The sequence below is a fragment of the Eschrichtius robustus genome, chromosome 13 (genome assembly GCF_028021215.1).
Source record: "Eschrichtius robustus isolate mEscRob2 chromosome 13, mEscRob2.pri, whole genome shotgun sequence".
Classification (NCBI taxonomy): domain Eukaryota; kingdom Metazoa; phylum Chordata; class Mammalia; order Artiodactyla; family Eschrichtiidae; genus Eschrichtius; species Eschrichtius robustus.
The window spans coordinates 57,303,299-57,324,032 of record NC_090836.1 but is presented as its reverse complement, the minus strand read 5'-3'; the positions used below and the strand labels follow the sequence as shown (position 1 = coordinate 57,324,032).

At 39.1% G+C, this 20,734-nt stretch overlaps 1 protein-coding gene across 2 annotated transcripts in view; it reads left to right on the top strand.

The window, feature by feature from the left end:
- Window positions 1-8,144, top strand: part of MDM1 (Mdm1 nuclear protein) — a 28,572-nt gene extending 20,428 nt beyond the window's left edge. For both annotated transcript variants that reach the window (XM_068560490.1, XM_068560489.1), the window contains 3 exons: window positions 4,374-4,626; window positions 6,254-6,313; window positions 7,554-8,144. In XM_068560490.1, the coding sequence (XP_068416591.1) occupies window positions 4,374-4,626; window positions 6,254-6,313; window positions 7,554-7,666 (426 nt within the window). In that variant the 3' untranslated portion in view covers window positions 7,667-8,144. The remainder of the gene's footprint in view (window positions 1-4,373; window positions 4,627-6,253; window positions 6,314-7,553) is intronic.
- Window positions 8,145-20,734: the final 12,590 nt, after the last annotated feature.

Sequence of the window (20,734 nt, the reverse complement as noted above, 5' to 3'; positions counted from 1 at the left end):
AGGAGAGAGACAATAAACAGGATAACTAGGTAAAATACATAGTATTTTAGATAGTGATAAGAACTAAGGAGAAAAATAAAGCAGGGGAAGTGAGTGGGAAGTGACCAGGGAAGTTCTCACTGAGAGGGTAACATTTGAGCAGAATCTGAAGCAGGTGAAGGACTGACCCATATGCATATCTAGGAAGGCATTCCAGGCAAAAAGAATAGCAAGTGCAAAGTCCTCCAGGTGAGAAGGTACCTGATTCTTTGAGGAACAGGCAGGAGTGGAGCTGAGAGCAAGAAAGGGAGAATAGGATGGGCAATGAGGGCAGAGGCATAATGAGGAACTAAATTGTGTAGGGCCTTATAGGTCATAGCAAAGACTTTGAATTTTATTCTGAATGAAATGGAAAGCCTTTAGAGGGGCAGAGGAGTGATATGATTTGACTTGGGTTTTTCCAAGGTCACTCTGGCAACTGTATTGGGAATAGACAGTAGGGGTGCAAGAGCAAGGGCTTGAAACTGGTTAGTCAATTACAATATCCAGGCAAGAGGTGATGGTCATTTGGATCATAGCAGTAGCTGTACCAGGAGCTAGATTTGGTTATTTTCCATTGTCTACCCCTTGGTTGCTGGTAGGCAGAAGAGTCATTAAACTCACTGTACACAGTCATTTTTTTCCTTTGTTTTCTTACAGAAGCTACTATTATAATAACGTTAAATCTGTAAGTCATTCAGTTTGCAATGAATTATCCCTGTCATTCAGTTGCCGTTGGTTAATATCATTCTGTATCTCTTTTTTTTACCATAGGAATTAGGAAGACTATATTATATTATCCAGAAATATTTTCATTGTTAACTTTTAATGACATACCTTGAATTGTGGGAGTGTTGTGGGGCAGCAGCAATTTGGGAAACTTCTGTGGGGATGATCATAATAGCTAGCATTTACTGAGCACTTACTATGTTCTAGGCTCTGTGCTAAGTACTTTACATGTGTTAATTTGTTCAGTCTTCATAATGGTGGAGTAGGATTTGTCCCCAGGCAGTCTGTTCTCAGAGCCCACATTTTTAACCCCTAAACAACACTGTCTCACAAGACTTGAGAGTAGAATTCTCATGATATTAGTTTGATAGTCAAGTACCATCTATACATTTTAAAAATGATATTAAAAACCCGAGTGTACGTTAGCTCACTTCATTCATTCAGCAGATGTTTCGTATCCATTTACTTACATGCTAGATGCTGTGGTTGTGATAATGAGCAAAAATAGACATGGTACATGATTTTGTTGAACCTGTTTGTTGAACAGTCTTGTGAGAATCACACCCCCAAAAAAGTAAAATTAAAACTAATAATAGTTTCAAAGAAGTATATAGTGCTGTTCTGAAAGGAATTGACCTAGTCATGGAGATCAGGAAGCTTCTTGAAAGTCAAGGATGCTTCTTTGAAGAAGTCATAATTGAGTTGAGATATAGAGGAAGAAGAAGAGTTAACCAGGTAAAAAGGGAGGGGAGGAGAAGCATAGCATATGCCATAGTCCCATGGAGAGAAAGGGCATAGAGTTTTTTTGTTTTTAATTTTTTTTTGATATGGACCATTTTTTTTTTAAAGTCTTTATTGAGTTTGTTACAATATTGCTTCTGTTTTATATTTTGTTTTTTTGGCCACGAGGCATGTGGGATCTTAGCTCCCTGACCAGGGATCGAACCTGCACCCCCCACATTGGAAGGTGAAGTCTTAACCACTGGACCGCCAGGGAAGTCCCATGGACATAGAGTTTTAAGAAACAAAGACCAGTACAGTGTGTGGCAGGGAGACAGCAATATTGAGAATTTCTTTCACCTCAAGTAAAATGGAAAATGACTGAAATATTTTAAATATGGGAGTGTTGTGATTGATTTATGTTTTGCAAGGTCTCTCTAGCTGCCGTGGAAGGCAAGAGTGGACTGTGGATACCTTTGAGAGCCCATTGCAGTAGTCCAGATAGGAGCTGTGATAGCTTGGACTAAAGAGGGTGGGCATAGACGTGAGTGAAACTGAAGAATTGTGTAAGGGGAACAATGTCAAGGTCTGGAGCTGGCTTGGATAATGACTTCTAGGTTTCTGACTTGCCCAGCAGGATTGCTGGAGAGTGCCATGCACTGAGTAAGAGAACTCTGCATGAAAGCCATCTTTGGAGGGGAATATCAGGAGTTTCATTTTCATTCACTCAGTTCAGAATTTACTGTGCTCTTACTATGTACCAAACACTGTTCTGGGATCTGTGGATTCATTGGTAATCAAGATAAAATTCCTGCGATCGTGGAACTTACATTTTCATTGGGAGAAGTAGACAAATGATTTTTTTAAGAAGAATTTCAGATAGTAGTAAGTGCTATCAATTAAATAAAACTGCAAATGACCTCCAAGAGGTGGGTGAGACTGCTTTAGTTTGGGTCATCAGTTCAGGCACCTCTGAGGAGGTGACATTTTAGCAAGACCTGGCTGATGAGGGAGGTGCCCATGCAGAGATCTGGGCCAGAGATTGTTTTCCAGGTAGAAGGAACAGCAAGTGCAGGTGAACAACAGTGAGCGTTCCATCGAGAGTGAAAAGGCCTGTGTGACTGGAGCCTGGAGAAAGCAGAGGAGAGGGTGGGGAATGAGGGTGGAAAGGGAGTGGGCAAGGGAGCTGGATAAGGAGTGGGATGTTATTCTAATGGCACTGGGAAGCTCTTGGAGAATTTTAAGCAGTAAAGCAAATATAGATCTCTGATACACTTGATAACTAAAATCACTCTGGCTACTCAGTGTGGAATGGGCTATACTGGGGGAGAGTAGAAGCAGTGAGGCTAATAAGGAGGCTTTTAGGTTCAAGAACAGATCATGAAGTCAGTTAAATTAAACCTGGGAACCCCATGTATTACAAATATTCTACAGATTTAATTCAGGTTTTAACAATAATGAAACCAATTTGACAGAAATTCCAAATTCTGCATATATGTGTACAAAAAGGAAAAACCAAAAGAACAATTTTCATAAGAGATCTTTGTAATTAAAAAGGGAAGCAAGTGGAAAATTTGTGATTTTACCTTAGATCTTGATTTTAAAATATTTGGTTTTTTGGATGAGACCCCAGGCTATCTCCCCTTTGAAGCAATAAGCCCTCTAATTGCAGAAAATGATGCCTAAGGTCGGAAAGCAATGTTTTGAACATTACATTGATAAACTCAAAAGTTAATAACTAAAGGCAACAATTACAAGGAATGATCAGGAAAGTTTGGAGCTATATTTGATTTTACTTGTTTACATTCTCCTAAAAGGTAAAATTATACAGGGACTTTTCCATTCATGATATATTATCATTGTGGAAAAATGGAAAATACTGACCAAACCAAAAAAGAAGGTAATTCTTACCTACTGTTCAGAAACATCCGTTGTTGAATTTAAGTTTAGATATATAGTGTTATTTGTTTATTATACTGTAGATAAGTTTTCATAATATATTCTTCTCACCTAGCAATGTATTGTGAACATACTTCCATACCATTAATTTATAATCTGATTTTTAATTGTGACATGATGTACGATCTGTAGTTATACTATAGTTATTTTTTAACTAGATGCTTTTGTTGAAATGTATTTTTTAAAACTAGATGCCTATTGTTGTTATTTCTTAGTTTTACTTTATTTTGAAAAAATGCTCTAAAGAAATCCATTCTTTACCTGCATTTTTGTTCATATTGTTGTTACCTATTTTTGTGTAAATACCCCTAATTATTAATTGTGTGGCCAAAGAGCCACAGTATTAAGGTTTTTGCTATATTTTGCCAGCTCCCCTGGAAGGTTGTCCTACCAGTAACACTGGATAAGAGTGCCAGTTTTTCTACATCCTTGTCAGCTCAGGGTATTATAGTTTGTTTGTTTGTTTTAATTTATCTTTGTAATTTGGTAAGTGAAAAATTACTACGTCAGTGCTTTTATTTTGAAATTATTTGATTATCTGTGAGGTGTGGAATGTTTGCTATTTGTAATTTGTATGTATATGTATTGCTGATATGTATCCTTTTTCTACCTTTAAATTAGGTTTATCTTACTACTTTTAAAGAAATATTTATGTAACAGTGATAATAATTCATTGTCAGTCCAGTAAGTTGTATATTTTCCCCAAGTTTGTCATTTTTCTTTTATTTTTTTAATATTTACATATTTTTTGTTTTTATTTAGCTAAATATCTTTATCTATATCGGTTGTTAGGCTTATAAAGCCTTCCCCACATGGAGGTTACATAAATTTTCCCCATATTTTTTCCTACTGCTTTTATGGTTATATACTTTTGTGTGTTTAAATGTTTGTTTTGTTTATATATGTACACATGCATATATGTGTTTTGTTTTGTTTTTGTCATTTAGAAAGAAAGTCGTGCTATATCCCTCCTGACTTCTCCAGCTGCTGGCCTAAAAACAGTTGATCCCTTGCCTTTGAGGGAAGATTCTGAACCCAATGTCCCCAGATTTGCTGAGACAACTCTTCCAGTATCAAAAATTCCAGAAAATCCAACTAACACACCTGGGCAGTCTCCATCTCCACCCTGTGCCCCATCCTACTGGCATCCTTCTCGTCGAATTCAGGGCTCCCTGAGAGATCCAGAATTTCAGCATAATGGTAATTACTTGGATTTTAGTTTTTTGTCTATTAAAATGAAAGTGTTATTCTGATAGATACAAAGGCTCTGAGTATATACTTTATATTAAAAAATTGTGTTATTTAGTTTTTTAGTTAATGTAATAGATTTCTTTAAATAGAAAAAAATCTCATCTCCGGAACACTCAGTTGTGCTGTACCCAGGTTCACTTTGGTCTAAGTGTGAGGTGTCTTTCGTGTTCTTTCCCATAAATGTACAGGCAACCCACTAGATGCCATAGCACCTCTTCCCCAGGCGTGACAACCAAAGATGTCTTCATACATTACCAAATGTTGCCTGGATGTAGAATTCAAGGTCATAAAATATTTTCCTTTGGTTTTATTAGGTGTTGCTCTGCTGTTTTCTAACGTCCACTATTATTACTGAGAAGTCTGAAGCTCTTTTTATTTTTGATCTTTTGTATGTGGCTTTCTTTTTTTTCCTGGCAGCTCTTGGCATCTTCTCTTTATACCCAGTGCTCTGAAATTTTATAGTGGGTCCCTTTTCACTCATTTTGCTAGTACTCACTAGACCTTTTCAATCTGAAAAGTCATGTTCCTCAGTTCTGGGAAATTTTCTTAAGTTATTTAGTCAGTAATTTCTTCCCCTCCACTTTCTATTTCTTCCTTCCAGCACTACTATTTTTCAGATGTTGGACATGTTGAACATGATATTTTCTTATGTTACCTCTCCTATTTTCCATCTCTGTCTTTTTGTTTTAATTTGAAAGGGTCACTAATTTTTATCTTCTACTTGAGTTTTTAAATGATATTTTGCTATATTTTTAATTTCTAAGATTTTTTTAAACACTACATACTCCTTTTATACAGCATCCAGTTCTTATTTCATGGATGGCATGTTTTATCTGTTTGAGGAGATAAATGATACATATAATACCCCTACTTTGAATATGGTTTCCTTGCCCCCAGTTGAATCCGGTATCCTTCAGTCAAAGTAGCTCTGATAAACCTTCTCTAGCAATGAGACCTCCATTCCTCTTTTGGGAGAGTTACCCTGCTGTACAAATTTGAAGAAGGATCTGGCAGACTTCTGTAGAAAGACTTTCAACTAGATTCCTGATTCAGTTTTACCTTCGCTCCAACTCTCAGTGGTACTCAGAACTCCCAAAACCCCAGCCATCAGGGGAGCAAATTGGTTGCTTCTTGGTTTCCCTCCTCTGCTGCCTTAGGATTCAGCTCACTTGGCTATGATGACCACATACTCACTGCCCTTCCATTTGCTTTCCACTTTCCAAAATTTTGTTGCTGTTTTCTTGTTTCCCATTTTCGTTGTCCTGTGGGTTTATATCACTTTGTAGATGTGTGTAGTCCAACTGCCATCTTTAAAGAGAAGCTTACTGTATTTCTTTAAAGTTAGAATAGATCAGTATTATCATTGAAAAGAATCCTAGGAGATTATCCATTGTTTGTTTACATATTTGCTAAGTACATTATGAATTAATGAATGGCCCTTTGGCAGTAATTTCTATTAAAGTTATAAAATTAATAAATTTTCTGACAGCCTACCTTCACTTAGAGTTGACTATAAATAAGATACACTGTTGGGTGGCTTTGAAGGATAATTTCTTCTGGCTTTTTTTTTTTTAAGTGGGAAAATCAAGGATGAACAATTTCCAGTTACCTCAGCAAGAAGCCTTTAATGATGAAGGTATTTTAATAGTCAAAGAACACAAGATAAAAGTATAATGTTATATTATATAGTAGTTCATAATAGTATGATTTTACATTTGGTTAGCACTTTATAGTTTACAAAGTACTTCCACAGATGTCATTTCATTAGAACCTTGAAACCCTGTGAAGAAGGTGAAATTATCCCCATTTTATAAACGAGTAAACTGGGAAATAAGCCTTGAAGAATATTTTTTAAGGCAAACAGTTGGCAAGAGATTGTGCCTAGCATCACACCTAAGGTCAGTAGTCTGTTTTACACCCTGGGTAGCTGGTGGCTCAGGAATTTGGCCTAGCATTATATCCATCATTTTTTTCATATGTCTGTACATTCTTAAAATATATATAATTTGGGAAAATGAATTTTTTTCTTTCGTTTTGACAAATTCATTTGCTTCTAATAGTGGCAGGAGGAATTTTGAATTCTCAATGTTGAACAATTGAAATTACTATTTTAAATTCACCCTAAGAAGTATGAAATTACTAAATCTTTAAATTTTGAATTTGAAAGTAAATTTGAATTAATACTTTATGTATTATAGCTTCACACACATTAAAGGTTTTCTCTTAGCAAGTTTGAGACATTTTTCAGAATTCAGTGAGCTGGAAATCAAGTTGCTATGTTTTGAAATGCCAATATCTGGACACTTTGAATCCAGTTCTGTTTTCTTTTTAATGGAAGAACAGTGTTTACAAATAACTTGATAAGAGATTTGTTTGCTCAGATTGTGGAATTTCACTAATAATGAAGGGTAGCGTATTAAAGTCAGACATTATTTCTACATTAAGTGAAATTATTTTAGAAATGTGATGTGAGTACCATGTTAAGGTATGGCATTTCATTTTTAAAACATTAAAGTTCTTCTGCTCAAACAGCTGTGCTTTTTAAAGTAGGACAAGACAATATGATGATGAACTGTTTCCGAGTAATACTGAAATCACAGGCCAAGTGTTTAGGTAATGACATAGTGGGATTTCAGGAAGGAAACAGATGCTCGTTTAACATTAAAATGTTTGATTTCTAAATATGATAAACTTGGAAAATTACTGTGAACTATCCTAAAAATGTTGATATCTTATATTTTAAAAGATTACTGGTTTCTGACAGAGTCAGTATTGACATTACAAATCTTGATGCTTTTAATTTGCTGTTAATGTTTTGAAACACAGTATTTTTATAAGACATATTTTTTGCACTGAATATAATTCTTTCGTTGCAGATGAGGACAGATTATCTGAGATTTCTGCTCGCTCTGCGGCTTCTAGTCTCCGGGCTTTTCAAACTCTGGCACGAGCTCAGAGAAGGAAGGAGAATTTCTGGGGCAAAACATAATTAGACATACACCTAGTTAAGTTGCTTTTATCTAGGGGAACCACTGGCATAATTTTTCTTTATTGCTTTACTATGTTAAGACTGCAAGTGTTTGGATTTTTTTCTAACATTTCCTACCTAAAAAGAATTGTTTGATTTTTCAATAGCCAATTCAATTTACTTGGAAAATTTTTAACACAGGTTCATAAAAATTTAACTTTTGAAGAATTCGTTTTGCATCTGTCCCAAAGTACAAAGACATAGAGTATATAGTTCTTCACATGTTCTAACTTGTATTAGGTGTCAGGGGTAGCTGGTAGAATTGTGAATTTCACCTATCCAGAGAATATTCTTAAAAATGAATAAAGTGAAGTAAAAATTAAGATATAAGTGTGAAGTATACATTCCCCCCAAGATTGGCTTTATGTATGTTTACAGTTGTAGATGTCATAAAATGAATTTGTTGTTCCTTTAACTTTTGCTGTGGTGTTTATTTTTATTTTAGTACCTTCTGTATATGGTTACAGTGTTAAAATAATTGTTCCTTAGATTGAAAATACCAGCTTTTGTATATACTTTTCTTATTTATGTAACAAAGTTTGCTGAGAGAATATGTATATTTTTGATCTTTGTGTGTATTCTGTTTGTATAAGGACTTTGGCTTACATTTGAATAATGTCTGAATTTTGAAAAATTATTTGTATAATGGAGAATTATAACTTTGTAGACATTTTGAAATAAAAATTGATCAGGTGTTTCAGTTCTGTTTGTTTCAAGGGTTTCAAAGGTTTGGCTTCTCTAGAAAGTTATTATCTGGAACAAATAATTATTTTTTAAAAACATTCTACTCACAACTTAAACACATCATACTTCTTTTGCAGCTGTCCAAATGCAGCAAAACTGAGTCCACAATATTTTTGCACAAATATAGGAAAAATGTAGAATTTCCAAGGCAAACTCATTTTTTAAAAATTTAACACAAACTTTTCTTTTTTTTTTAAGAACTTTTTTTAAATTTATTTATTTTTGGCTGCGTTGGGTCTTCATTGCTGCACATGGGCTTTGTCTAGTTGCGGTGAGCGGGGGCTACTCTTCGATGCAATGCACGGGCTTCTCATTGCGGTGACCTCTTGTTGCAGGGCACGGGCTCTAGGTGTGCAGGCTTCAGTAGTTGTGGCTGAAGTAGTTATGGGTATGGTTCTCATGAGGCTGAGGTCATTACCCCAGTCTCCGCATGACAGTTTAGCTTTGCAGTATACTTCTGACTGCCTCTTAAAAGCCCTATTCAGAGGCCCAAGGGAGAGAATAGTGTTGAGGGATCAGTACTATTTCATCATTCTCACTAAAAGAGCAACTCAAAAGACATGCATTTGAGTTGGTGAGTGGTTTTAATTACATGAGAAATGCTCCATGAGATTTGCTGGCATCTAGGAGTTGGAGTTGTTAATTCAATTTTTTATCAATTTTATTAAGACATACTTATGTATAATCTGCAGTTATTAAAAATTTTGCAGCTCAGTGAGTTTGGAAAAAATGTGTACGTCGTGAAACCACCACAACCAAGATTACATTTCCATCATGGAAAAAGTTTCCTCATTTCCCTTTGCAGTTCAGCCCATCCCTCCACCCCTGGTCCCCAAGGCAATCACTAATCTGCTTTCTGTCAGTATAAATTAGTTTACAAGAATTTTATTATTCATTTATTTTTGATTGTGTTGGCTCTTCGTTGTTGCGTGGGCTTTCTCTAGTTGCGGAGAGCAGGGGCTACTCTTCATTGCGGTGCGCGGGCTTCTCATTGCGGTGGCTTCTCCTGTTGTGGAGCACGGGCTCTAGGCTCGCGAGCTTCAGTAGTTGTGGCACGTGGGCTCAGTAGTTGTGGCTCCCGGGCTCTAGAGCGCAGGCTCAGTAGTTGCAGTGCACGGGCTTAGTTGCTCCGCAGCATGTGGGATCTTCCCAGACCAGGGATTGAACCCATGTCCCCTGCATTGGCAGGATTCTTAACCACTGTGCCACCAGGGAAGTCCCACAGAATTTTATATAAATGGAACTATCTTTTATATATGGCTTTCACTCAGAATGTTTTTGAGAGTCATCTATGTGTTGGGCACATATGTTTCCTTTTAATCCACTCATTCACAGTGGACTTTTGGGTTATTTGCAGTTTCGGATTATAATGAATATTTGATATCTGTGTGCAAATCTTTGTAGACATATGCTTTAATTTCTCTGGAAAATCCTAGGTAATTCCATTTTTATTCATCTTTAATATAACTTCTACTTTACGTATATGGTACACACCCAAATCACTATTATAAACTGGTGGTTTGGTCTTTTTGTCAAAATTGGTATCTCACAAACTAGACAGGGGAGCAAATGTCAGGATCACAATGGCAGTAGCACACCTACTGCCTCTGTTCTTCCTGACCCCCATCTTCACCCCAGATCCTGAGATTCTTATGTGTCCCTGGCTGAGAACCCAGATAAAAATGCACAAACACACATATATGGGAGACTTTGTTCAATTTCATACACGTGTATGGGAAGGCATGTTCATGTCGGATCTCATCTCGATCTCTGTGTGGGAGTCTGAACTCCAAGTTAAGCACTCTTAAAGGATGATTTTGAGGATTAAGGGCAAAGAACATGATAAACATGCTTAGTACCTGGCAGGAAATGTTACCATGAGATTTAAGTATAAATATCCTGGTTTTACAGATGGGAAAACCCTCTTAGGTTAAATGACTGGACCCAGACTTGATAGCTGGTGGAGTAAATCTAGGTCTTTTTCCTTGAAATCCACCCACACTGCCTGCTCTGGAGTGTTTATACTAAAATTGTGAGTCCTACTGTGATTCAGTTCTCTCTGGTTGATTCATTTGGGAGTTAATTTAACTTTGTCATCTTAGAAGATAAATTAAACATCTTTATGTCTAGTCGGGAAAAAGAGTATATGGGCAATGAGTTATTGTGCAAATGGACTGAACCAGAATAAAAGTGAGTTAACGTTCAAAACAAGTTTGTTCTCATATAAGTAGTGTTGCAGTTGGCTACTCAGGGAGCTCAAGGATAGATTATGTACCTTTGTTGCAGTTGTAGACACCCCCAAAATATCACAACTTCTGGAAGTTTACCAAAGGAACAAATAATCTAAAATGGTAAGTGATCTTAGAATCATTTACATTTGGTTTGGGAATATGTTTTTGGTCCTTTTCCATGTGGTGGCATTAGTCATGATAGCGTCCTCAGGGCCCAGTCTTTGTCAAACTGCCAGCGTCGCTGTTTCCTAAGATGAGTCAGTGGCACAAAGCCTACTCCAGGCAAAAGAACAGTCTCTGTCGTTGGATGAGCTAGGGTTGTGCCCTGCCTGAGAAACCAGCCTGCCCCTCTAGCCTAACTCATGGATTAAAATCAAGCCAGTGGTATCTTCACTATGGTATCTTCGCTAATGTTGATCCTGCACTCTGACTTGACCTTATGCATGTTTCTCCTGTGGAGGCACAGAAAGACCCAGCCCTTTTTGTTCCTCTCAGATTCAGAGCCAAGCTCCCTTAAACCCTGTTTCATGTTTCATTCCCACCTTGTCCTGCGAGGCCTGCTAAGGATAGCAGCCTTTCTCAAGCAGAGGGCGGCTCGCCTGCTGTACTGCCCCTGCTATAAGGCAGGTAAGAAGAAAGAGTAGTCTTCCTAAAGACGGCAACCACTTCTCTTCCACCAAATGCTCCCTACCCACTAGTCCCTTCCATGGCTTCATTACTCCCCAGGCCCATATCAGAGCATGTCCTTGGAAATTGAGTGAGAGATGAGGAGCGGGGCCACCGAGGTCCCTTTGGAAGTCAGAGCAGGAGACCAACAGATAGACTGATGTTTGGGGAGGTCACAACCAACTCGGACCACGCAACTAATTCGAGCCACGTAGTGGACAATATCGATAATGTTGGGAAATTGTTCAGTTCCCCCCTATGTATTTTATACCCAGCAGTATCCTATCCTGAAGCTGGCTTTTGGGCCAATTGTTAAATATTCAGAACTTTTGTGAGCAGGTTGTTAAACCATCAGTAGTTTGAAATTAACAATTTTGAAAATGGTGGGAGTATTTACACCACAGAAATTGGCAAATGCTATAGACTAGGGTTTCCTCCCCATTACCCCCAGAGGCAGTATACAAGCTCACCATGGCAGCCACTACATCAGTCTCTGCTTTTCTTTCCATATCATTTGCCTGATAGAGAAAATGATCCATTTCAGGAAGAAGAAAAGAGCAGCTCAAGATAAGCTATGAGATTTATTAAACCATTCACATCTTCCTTGGCTTATAAAAATAAAGTACTTTGGTTTAATTTCCTTTCTTGGCTGGAGTCTACCTAGAAAATAAAAATAAGCCACAAATAGCAGATACTAGACTGTACGGGGACACTACCCATGATCCACCCACAGAATTACCCAGAAGTGGAGCCTGGGAATCTGTATGTGTCATCCTCAGGTGATTCTGATATTCAGGTAGTTTGGGAACCACTGGCTTTGGGGTTATAATAAGCTATGGTTGAATCCCAACTCAACCTGGAGCAAGCTGGTTAAATTCCTTTGAGTTTGTTTCTCATCTACAAAACTTATGATTAAGGTCTGTAAAGACGTTTCATATAGGTTACCCAAATGTCATTCTGGAACCAAGCAGAACCTCACTCCCCCCCAAGTACAAAACCGAGCAGTTAATGATTAGGACGATAGAGTCACAGACTCAGTGTCTGATGCACATTCCTTAGTTGTTTTACAGATGCTATAACTGCCACCGAGGGAAAGAAAAAAAAAAAAAATAACTGCCTGATGACCAGACTGTAGTCATGATATAAGCTTCTTCATCTTGAGCAGTGCTGAATCTATGGCTAGCACAGTTCCAAGAAACTGGCCTCAAGAGAATGGGGTTAACATTACTGCTCATAATAATCTATATCTTTGTGGGCATCAAAATAATTGTAGCTTGCTCTGCCCATATATGTAAGCGGACAGCTAAAATTGTCAGCAAAGAGATGCTACAGACCCAGGTTGACATCTTCCACTCTTGAGAATATGGTGCCCTATGTCAGTATGAAGATGTTACAAAAGATGGACCTTCGCCCTTAATCCCTTGGAAATAGAATGATGTTTGACAGTGGGGAATTGAAAGCAGCTCTTTGCCCCTTTCCTGTTTGCCCATTTCTATTCCCCTCTAACCTTAAAAAAACCTGATTTTAGGAATGAGATCACTAAGCAGTTGAAACTAACTCCTGACTTATGCTCTCCTGAATGTACACCATGCCTTGCCTAAACTATTGATTCTTTTCCTAGATAAAAAGAAGAATGAAGAAATAAGCAGTTAAAAAATGATTAGCTCTCTATCCCCAGCAGCCCCCTAAGCAATCCTGCAGGCGGATCACACAGGTAAGACAACTTCTGAAGAGAGAGTCAGCCAGTCTACCCTCAATGGAGAAGGATATAGAACCTAACCCCCTGCCTCGATGAATCACTGAGATTTTTCCTTGCTCCTCCATTTTTTCCTTTAAAAACTGTCATGGCTGAGCAGAATCTTTGGAACTTGTCTCTGGACATGAGTCCACCATCTCCCCAGATTGCTGGGTTTTCTGATTAAAGTATCTTTCCTTTCTACTGACACTTGCCTCTCAAATTATTGGCTTATGAGCTGTGAGCAGCCAAACCTGGATTCGGTTACAATTCAATTGGAAATGTTAGTTCTGTTATTTTGAAGGCAAATTTTCATTAAAACAATGGTAGGGGAAAGGTGTGTTGTAGAGAGGCTGAATTTAAATAAAAAAGCCAGAGGCAGTGTATCCTTAAATCGTGGCATCTTGCATCACAGCCCTGTCTGCGATGACCTACATTCAGCTCACACAGAGGCAGTTTGGGGCAGGCGTGCTGAAATGATTTGTCTATTTCCGTTATGTGGTAAAGCAAAGAAGTCTGTGTCTACAGTGTTGTGACTCAGCGATTCTAGAAGGTGGAATCAATTACTCGATATATGCAAACTGTATTAGAGGGACCATGAATTGGAGATGTTATCAGGTATGAGCCAGACATGCAGAGATAAAGGACCCACGATAATTACTGATGAAAGGAAAGATAGGCAAGGTTGGTCCCTGAATGAATACACAGTCAATATCAAAGATTTCCTACTTTTGCTACAAGTTATTATTTTTTTGGAGATGAATTAAATAAAAACTCCGAGTTTTGTAACCTCAAGAAGGAAATATAAACTAACCTAAATGCCGCACACTATGGGAAAATGTAGAAACATTACACACATAAATTCAATTACAGTCAGAGTTTGAACATGTCACCCAGGAAAATTTTGCCCACAATGAGTACCTTAGCAGTTAATGTTCCCGTTAAAAATTATTCAGGTCAAAACAGTTAAGGTTCTAGAAAAAACCAAAGAAAATTGAAAATAGGTTTGTATGACAATACTCACACTTTTGTTCCATAAAGAACCAGTAATAAGGTTTAACTTGTAATTCTGCAAAGATGAAACGTCCAAAGTACTATACTAATTTGAGAGCATAACCTGGCATTAACAAACAAACACTCCAGCCTGATCACTTTAATTACTATGAATTGTAGCTGCCAAGACTTTAAAAACATCACAGGTCAAGGCTCTAAGAACATAATCAGTTTTTTTCATCATTCAGAATCAACATATGGGGACCAAGAAGAAAAATTTTTTTTAATTTTTAAATTTAGGTTTGTGTTTATAATTTGAATATAAAAAGATAGTAAAGACTAATATCAACACATACAGTTCTTTAATTATTTAAATAATATGTTAGAAAACCTTAGAAGCCGAACACTTTTGATTAGAGAAGCTCCTAAAAATCTGGCAATCCTTATTTTATATATTTAGCGACTATATTCATTTATTCATTCATTAAAACTGCATGCAAAAATTCCACAGATATTTTCTGCTACGCACAATGTTAATCCTAGTGTCTCTTTAAGATTAAACACAAGTCACAGCTGCAAGTTACAAAATAATCTACCAGACATTTAGATAATGTTTTTTTGTTAATTCCATATAAGGAGAAAAATCATTTTCCACTCATGATTCATGGATTTCAAATTTTCTGTAACAATTAATTTCCGTTTCCTTCTCTGGAGGGCATCATAACCAGCCAGCGAGTCTTCTTTTTTCCTGTGTCAGGTTCCCTTTGTTAAACTCTTTCCTAGTTGCTAATAACAAATTCATCAGTTACAGTAAAATATGGTATGTGTGGTTTGTGTGTGTACCTATGTGTTTGCATGTATGTTACTGATGATACCAACACACTACCTCAGTTACTTTATGCACGCTAAATAAGATAAAAATAACAAGTCTTGCATGCTTTTTCCTCTGTCAAATCAAGCTGCTTTAAAGAACATTTGCCCTGTCTCTACCTTCTGGTTTTCCTGGGCTCCAAGGTGCCGGTTACTCTAGAACTCACCTTTTCCTTGGCCTTTGCAGGCCATCTCAAATCCAGATGCAGCAAGGACACAAGGTCAAATGTGTTAGAGTATATTACCATATTTTTCTCTGGGTGAATGGTACAATCCCCATGAGTCTTCCTACAGTAGATTTTCTTTAACAATTGTAACAAGACTACAAGGAAGCTGGAAAAAAGAAACACTCCCAAATATTTGTTTTAAACAGAGCTTATGCTCTTGGGTCAGGCGAGAGGATGTTTGAATCTTGGTTCTGCCACTTGTTAGCTGTGTGATCCTGGGCAAGTCACCTAACTTCTGAGCTCCAGTTGATGCGTATGTTAAATAGGGTAATAAGCATAAGTTATTTCAAATTGTTACTGTGAAAATTAAGTAATTCTGCGCACCTGAAGCACTTAATGCTGCCACATAGAACTCAAAAATTGTAACGATTATTGTCTACTTCACTTCCTAAAATTGCTCAATTTTATTGGAAATGAGGGAGGCTGGGAGGAATGAAAGTTGTTCTCACTTAGCATTTAAAACATTTTTAATTAGCAAGTGAGACAGGAAGTCAGGGCAGTGGCCCAAGGGCCAAGGAGGGTCAACCTTAAGAGGTGCACAGCAGCTCATTGGCATCTTTTTGTCTGGACCTCAAACATGGTCTCCTCCGACTCCTTTCTACCACCCACCCAAATGGGACTAGAAAGAGAAGTTAAAAAAAAGAGAAGAGAGAGGATGCTGTTCACACGGAAGCCTGCAACTGCAGCAATGCACCTACCCTGGAGGTTCAGAGAAACATCCAGTAAAGGGGTGTATTGTTAAACCAGCTACCATGCTGGGTGACTGGAGCTCAGCACAGCTGGGAAAACTCTGGGAGCTCGTATCTGAGCGCTGAGGGTCGAAGGAGTTCCCATCAGTCACTGACTGAAGGATGCAGGATGGAGAGGAAGGTGAATAAGCATCAGTAGCATCAATGCTCTGGCAACTCCTGCGTGGAAGGGATGAGATAGCCCTCAGGCCAAGGTGTGCACTAAAGAGGTGGAGGGGTAGTTAGAGGGAAGCACCTAGTGTCTGCTGCAATGCTGTGTTCTTCTGTCCTCTGTCCTGATTCCTTGAAGTCAAGCTCTACAAGTCTGAGTCCTGTCCCACAAATATCTGCCTTGTCAAAAGTGCAAGTCTTTTTCAGTTGGCTTGGGCTGCCATAACAAATTACCACAGACTAGGGGGCTTAAACAACAGGAATTAATTTTCTCACATTCCTGGAGGCCAGAGGTCTGACATCATGTTGGCAGCAAGGTTGGTTTCTTCTGAGGTGTCTCTCCTTGGCTTGTAGATGGCCACCTTCTCCCCGTGTCTTCACATGGTATCTCCCTGTGTATCAGTCTCCTCTTCTTATGAGGACACCAGTCGTGTTGGATTAGGACCCACCCAGATTATCTCACTTTAACTTGATTACCTCTCAAAAGACCCTCTTTCCAAATACAGTCACATTCTCAGGTACTGGGGGTTAGGACTTCAACATATAAAATTTTGGGGGGTGGGGGACAGGAACACAGCTCAGCCCATAACAGGTATATATCAAAAAAACATGAAGTTTGGGGGTCAAAGAACGTATACATTTTATATTTATTGAATTGGTCGTATTGCCATCCTGAAGAAAAAAATGTTAATCTTCATAATCGAGAAAAAAATGAAATCGTGTTTCTTGCACAGCTGAGCTTGTAGCCTGAGCATCTACTGAAACCCACATCATGCCTGCATCACCTGGGGAATGGGTAAGGGGTATAATCCTTGGCAGGCAGTGCTGGTGGGAGTGTAGGAGGTGAGGAAATTCTCTGTAATGTAGCGAGCTATTATTTTGATATAGTAAATATAGATCCTTCCCACTCCCCCGCCCTAACCTGGTATTTTCTGTTAAACCGTTTTTCTCCCAATTCAGCACTAGACCATAAGCTAGTATTACCTATAAAGATGGTCACTGAATAAAGGGAGTAGTAGAGTTATTTTATTTTGGGTTTTTTCAGAAGATAAAACTGAATGTTTTTAGCCCCTGAGAGAGACTCAAAGTGGCCAAACTGGGGATGGAAAAGGAAAGGAGAGGGGATGGAGGTTGGGGGTTTCCTGAGGAGGAGCCCCTCCTTGAGACTTTCCTAGATGGAGCCCTGGGTTGAGTGAGTGAGTGAGGACCGTGGACATTTGTTAGCTTGGGGCAATGGTGTGCTGGAGCAGCTGTACCTGCTCATGAGAGCCAATGGTGGCATCTCTTCCCAACTCCATGTTCAGTGCTCTCGTGTTGACAGCTTGGAATCCGCCACAGTAGGAGTATTTACACAGCAGAATTGGCAACTGTGACAAATCAAGGTTTTCTCCGTTGAGAACTGATCGTTAAACATTTACCAGCACACCTCTAGTTTGGAATCTACTGTGAAGAAAGGGGACTTCTACCTCACTTCCTGGGTAGCATCTAGAGAGGTGGAAACCTTTGGAAATCTGTCTCATGTCCACCTCATGTCTGGCAAAAAATAGAAATGACTCTGTGGCCTGTGTATTGTCTTAGCAGAAAGGTTATGAGACACCATCCCAGAATTTCCCATGGTCACAGAGGGGCGGGGGAGATGCTCAAATTTGTCCTGTATTTTCAAGAGGGACTCAAGCAATTGAAATGGAGCTGAGCCTGTGCTCTTTGATGATCAACAATCATTCAGGAAGATCTATCTCTCAGTAGATACAAGATGGACAGCTGACCACAGAGGACCAGGTTCCTCCCTGCCCCCACTGGTGGGCAGGGATGTGGAGATAACCCCAGATGTAGTAGATAAGTGGGAGGGATTAATTGTTTCTGATCACCTGGAGTTGACTCCACTCTATCACCCACCTGAAAGTGAAGTTCCATTGCAGAGAAAAAACATGTTTTTTGCACGTCTAAGCACCATTCACGTCTAGCCTGAGCTTTATACGCAACACTTGAACTCTTAAGAAAGTCGTAATACTATCTGGGTTGTTTCTGCGTACACTAGTTGAGAACCACTTCCCCAAGTCTTCTAGTTGTAAAAGTTCTAAACATTTGATAAGTGAAAGCAACACAGTATTAATTAACTTGTGATTTCTTTTTGAAAAAGCTTGGGTGGTGCAGTGGTTAAGCAACTGAGCTGTGGAGTTTGACTGGGTTCAGATTTTCTGCGTTGACGTGTTGATGTCATCTCCTAGGCAAGATACTGAATTTCTCTAAGCCTTGTTCCTCCCCCAAGGATTAATTGAGTAGGTCCACAGAGGATTCCTACACAGTGCCCTGTACACAGCAAACATGCAGTAAACGCTAGCCATTATTAGAAGGGAAATGACAGTAATCAATGGGTTTTACGTGACTTGTCCTTTGCTTACGTTATTCAATTAAATGTTCAGAATGATCTTATGAGTTTATCTCCCATCTGCCAGTAAGAAAATTGAGGCTGAGATAAGTTGGAATCCAAACCCAGCTCTTTTAACTCTAAAGCCTGTGTGTTCCTCTCCATGCCGTGGAGAAATGGACAAGGGGCACCTACAGCCTTCTCTTAAATCAGTGGCATTTCAACTGATAGTTAAATGCCAGAGTTAATCTGACTGCAACAGATTTCTGAGGCCCTCACAACTAGCAGGGGGCAGAGGAGGAGTTTAAAGTGAGGTTGATCCAGTTCTGGGCCTCAGCACAAAACCAATGAAGCCACTGTCTTTCATTCCATTGCCTTTTCCATTCTGCCTCTCCAGATCAAAGGAGGCTCCCCCCATTTTCTGATACTTCAATCAATCTCACTAAGGACTTGATAAACATCCTTGCATGCACGTTGATTGCAAACGCTGATTTTTGAAAATGCACCATTGCCAAACTGCTTGCAAAAGTAGGCCAGGCAAGGGCATTGATTCCAATAAAGGTCTTACTAAATTTGATTCCCCTTTGAAAAATTGCAAAACAGTCATAAAAACACCCTTGGAATTAAGTAGGCTGGATTTCCCTAAATGAGATTCCCAGAAAAGCACCAGCCTCTGAGAACTTGAGATGTCTCAGAAGGTAACAGATAAATGCCCCTGCATTGAGGTGCCAGTGCAGTGATTTCTCTGGGTAGTGGCTCAGTTCTTAGTCACCACATATAGTATTTACTGTGTCTCCTCTAGGGTATAGATATTACTGTTACCATGAGCAATGGAATGAGAGTATGGAAGAACCAAGGTGATTATACAGCAACTGGAGCCAAACTGCTTACACCTGTCAGAATAGCACTTATCAAAGACAACAGACTGCAAGTGTTGGCGAGCGTGTGGAGAAAGGGACTCCTCCCACACTGCTGGTGGCAATGCAAATTGGTGCAGGTGTTATGGAAAAGTATGGAGTTTCTTCAAAAAATTAAAAATAGAATTACCGTATGATCCAGCAACCCTACTGAGACAAGAAGACAAGTGTACAGCCATCTGGGAAAAGGACTGGGGAGCGGCCTTGGGCAAAACAGGCCTTGCAAGCTAAAAAAGGCCCTGGGGGCCTGAGTCCCGGCATTGGGGGCTTGGGGGGAAACCAGGCTCACAGATATAAACGATTAACTTGATCTGTTACACTAACAAGTGTCCCTGGTTGCCACAAGACAGGACGCTCAACTATTTTAACCTTATTTATTCCGGTGCTTTCCTGCAGAAAATATTCATGCGTCCCTTTCTCCTCACAGAAGCACTCTCCTTGTTCCTGATAGCCACCAGGGAGCTATCTGCTGCTGATCAAAGAAGTTTGATGATTTCTGGAAATCAGTGATCCTGAGACAAACCCTCCCTTTTGTTAGAAAAGCAACTCACCCCTTCTACTCAGGGAGCTGGCATTTTTCCCACCTTCCCCCTTGTGCACAAGCTCTCCCTTTTAATAAAAAGCTTTGCTTGCCTAAGAGTCTTGTGGAAGCGATATTCATGCCTGTGGTATTGCTGTCCAAGAATCTGGAAAGGGTCCAGTAACACTACTTCTGGGTATTTATCTGAAGGAGACAAAAGCACTATCTTGAAGAGGTATCTGCACTCCCACGTTCATAGCAGCATTACTCACAATAGCCAAGACATGGAAACAACCTAAGTGTCCATGGAGGGATGAATGAGTAAAGAAAATGTGGTATATACATACAGTGGAATATTATTTAGCCATAAAAAGAAAATCTTGCCTTTTGTGACAACGTGGATGGACCTTGAGGGCATTATGCTAAGTGAAATAAATCAGAGAAAGACAAGCCATATGATCTCAATTGTATGTGGAATTTTAAAAAGCTGAACTTATAGAAAGGAGAGTGGTGTTTACCAATGGCAGGGGGGAGTGGGAGAAATGGGGAGATGTTGATCGAAAATCCAAACTTCGAGCTAGAAGGTGAATAAGTTCTAGGGAATCTAATGTACAGCATGAGTCACTGAATCAGGTTCATCTTGCCCTAAAGCACAGCAAGTCAAAACACTGAGATGCTGAGGTTTGCAGCAAAGAGAGAGTTTATGGGAGAACAAACCCTCTGCCCAACACCCCTAAGGTGAGGAGCGAGGGGTATTTATAAGATGAGGAATAAAGCAGCAGGGCGGTCCGAGGGGTGGGGAACGTGGAGAGCATGGGGAAAGATGATTGGAAAAAGGTGTGATAATCGTTCTTCTGTG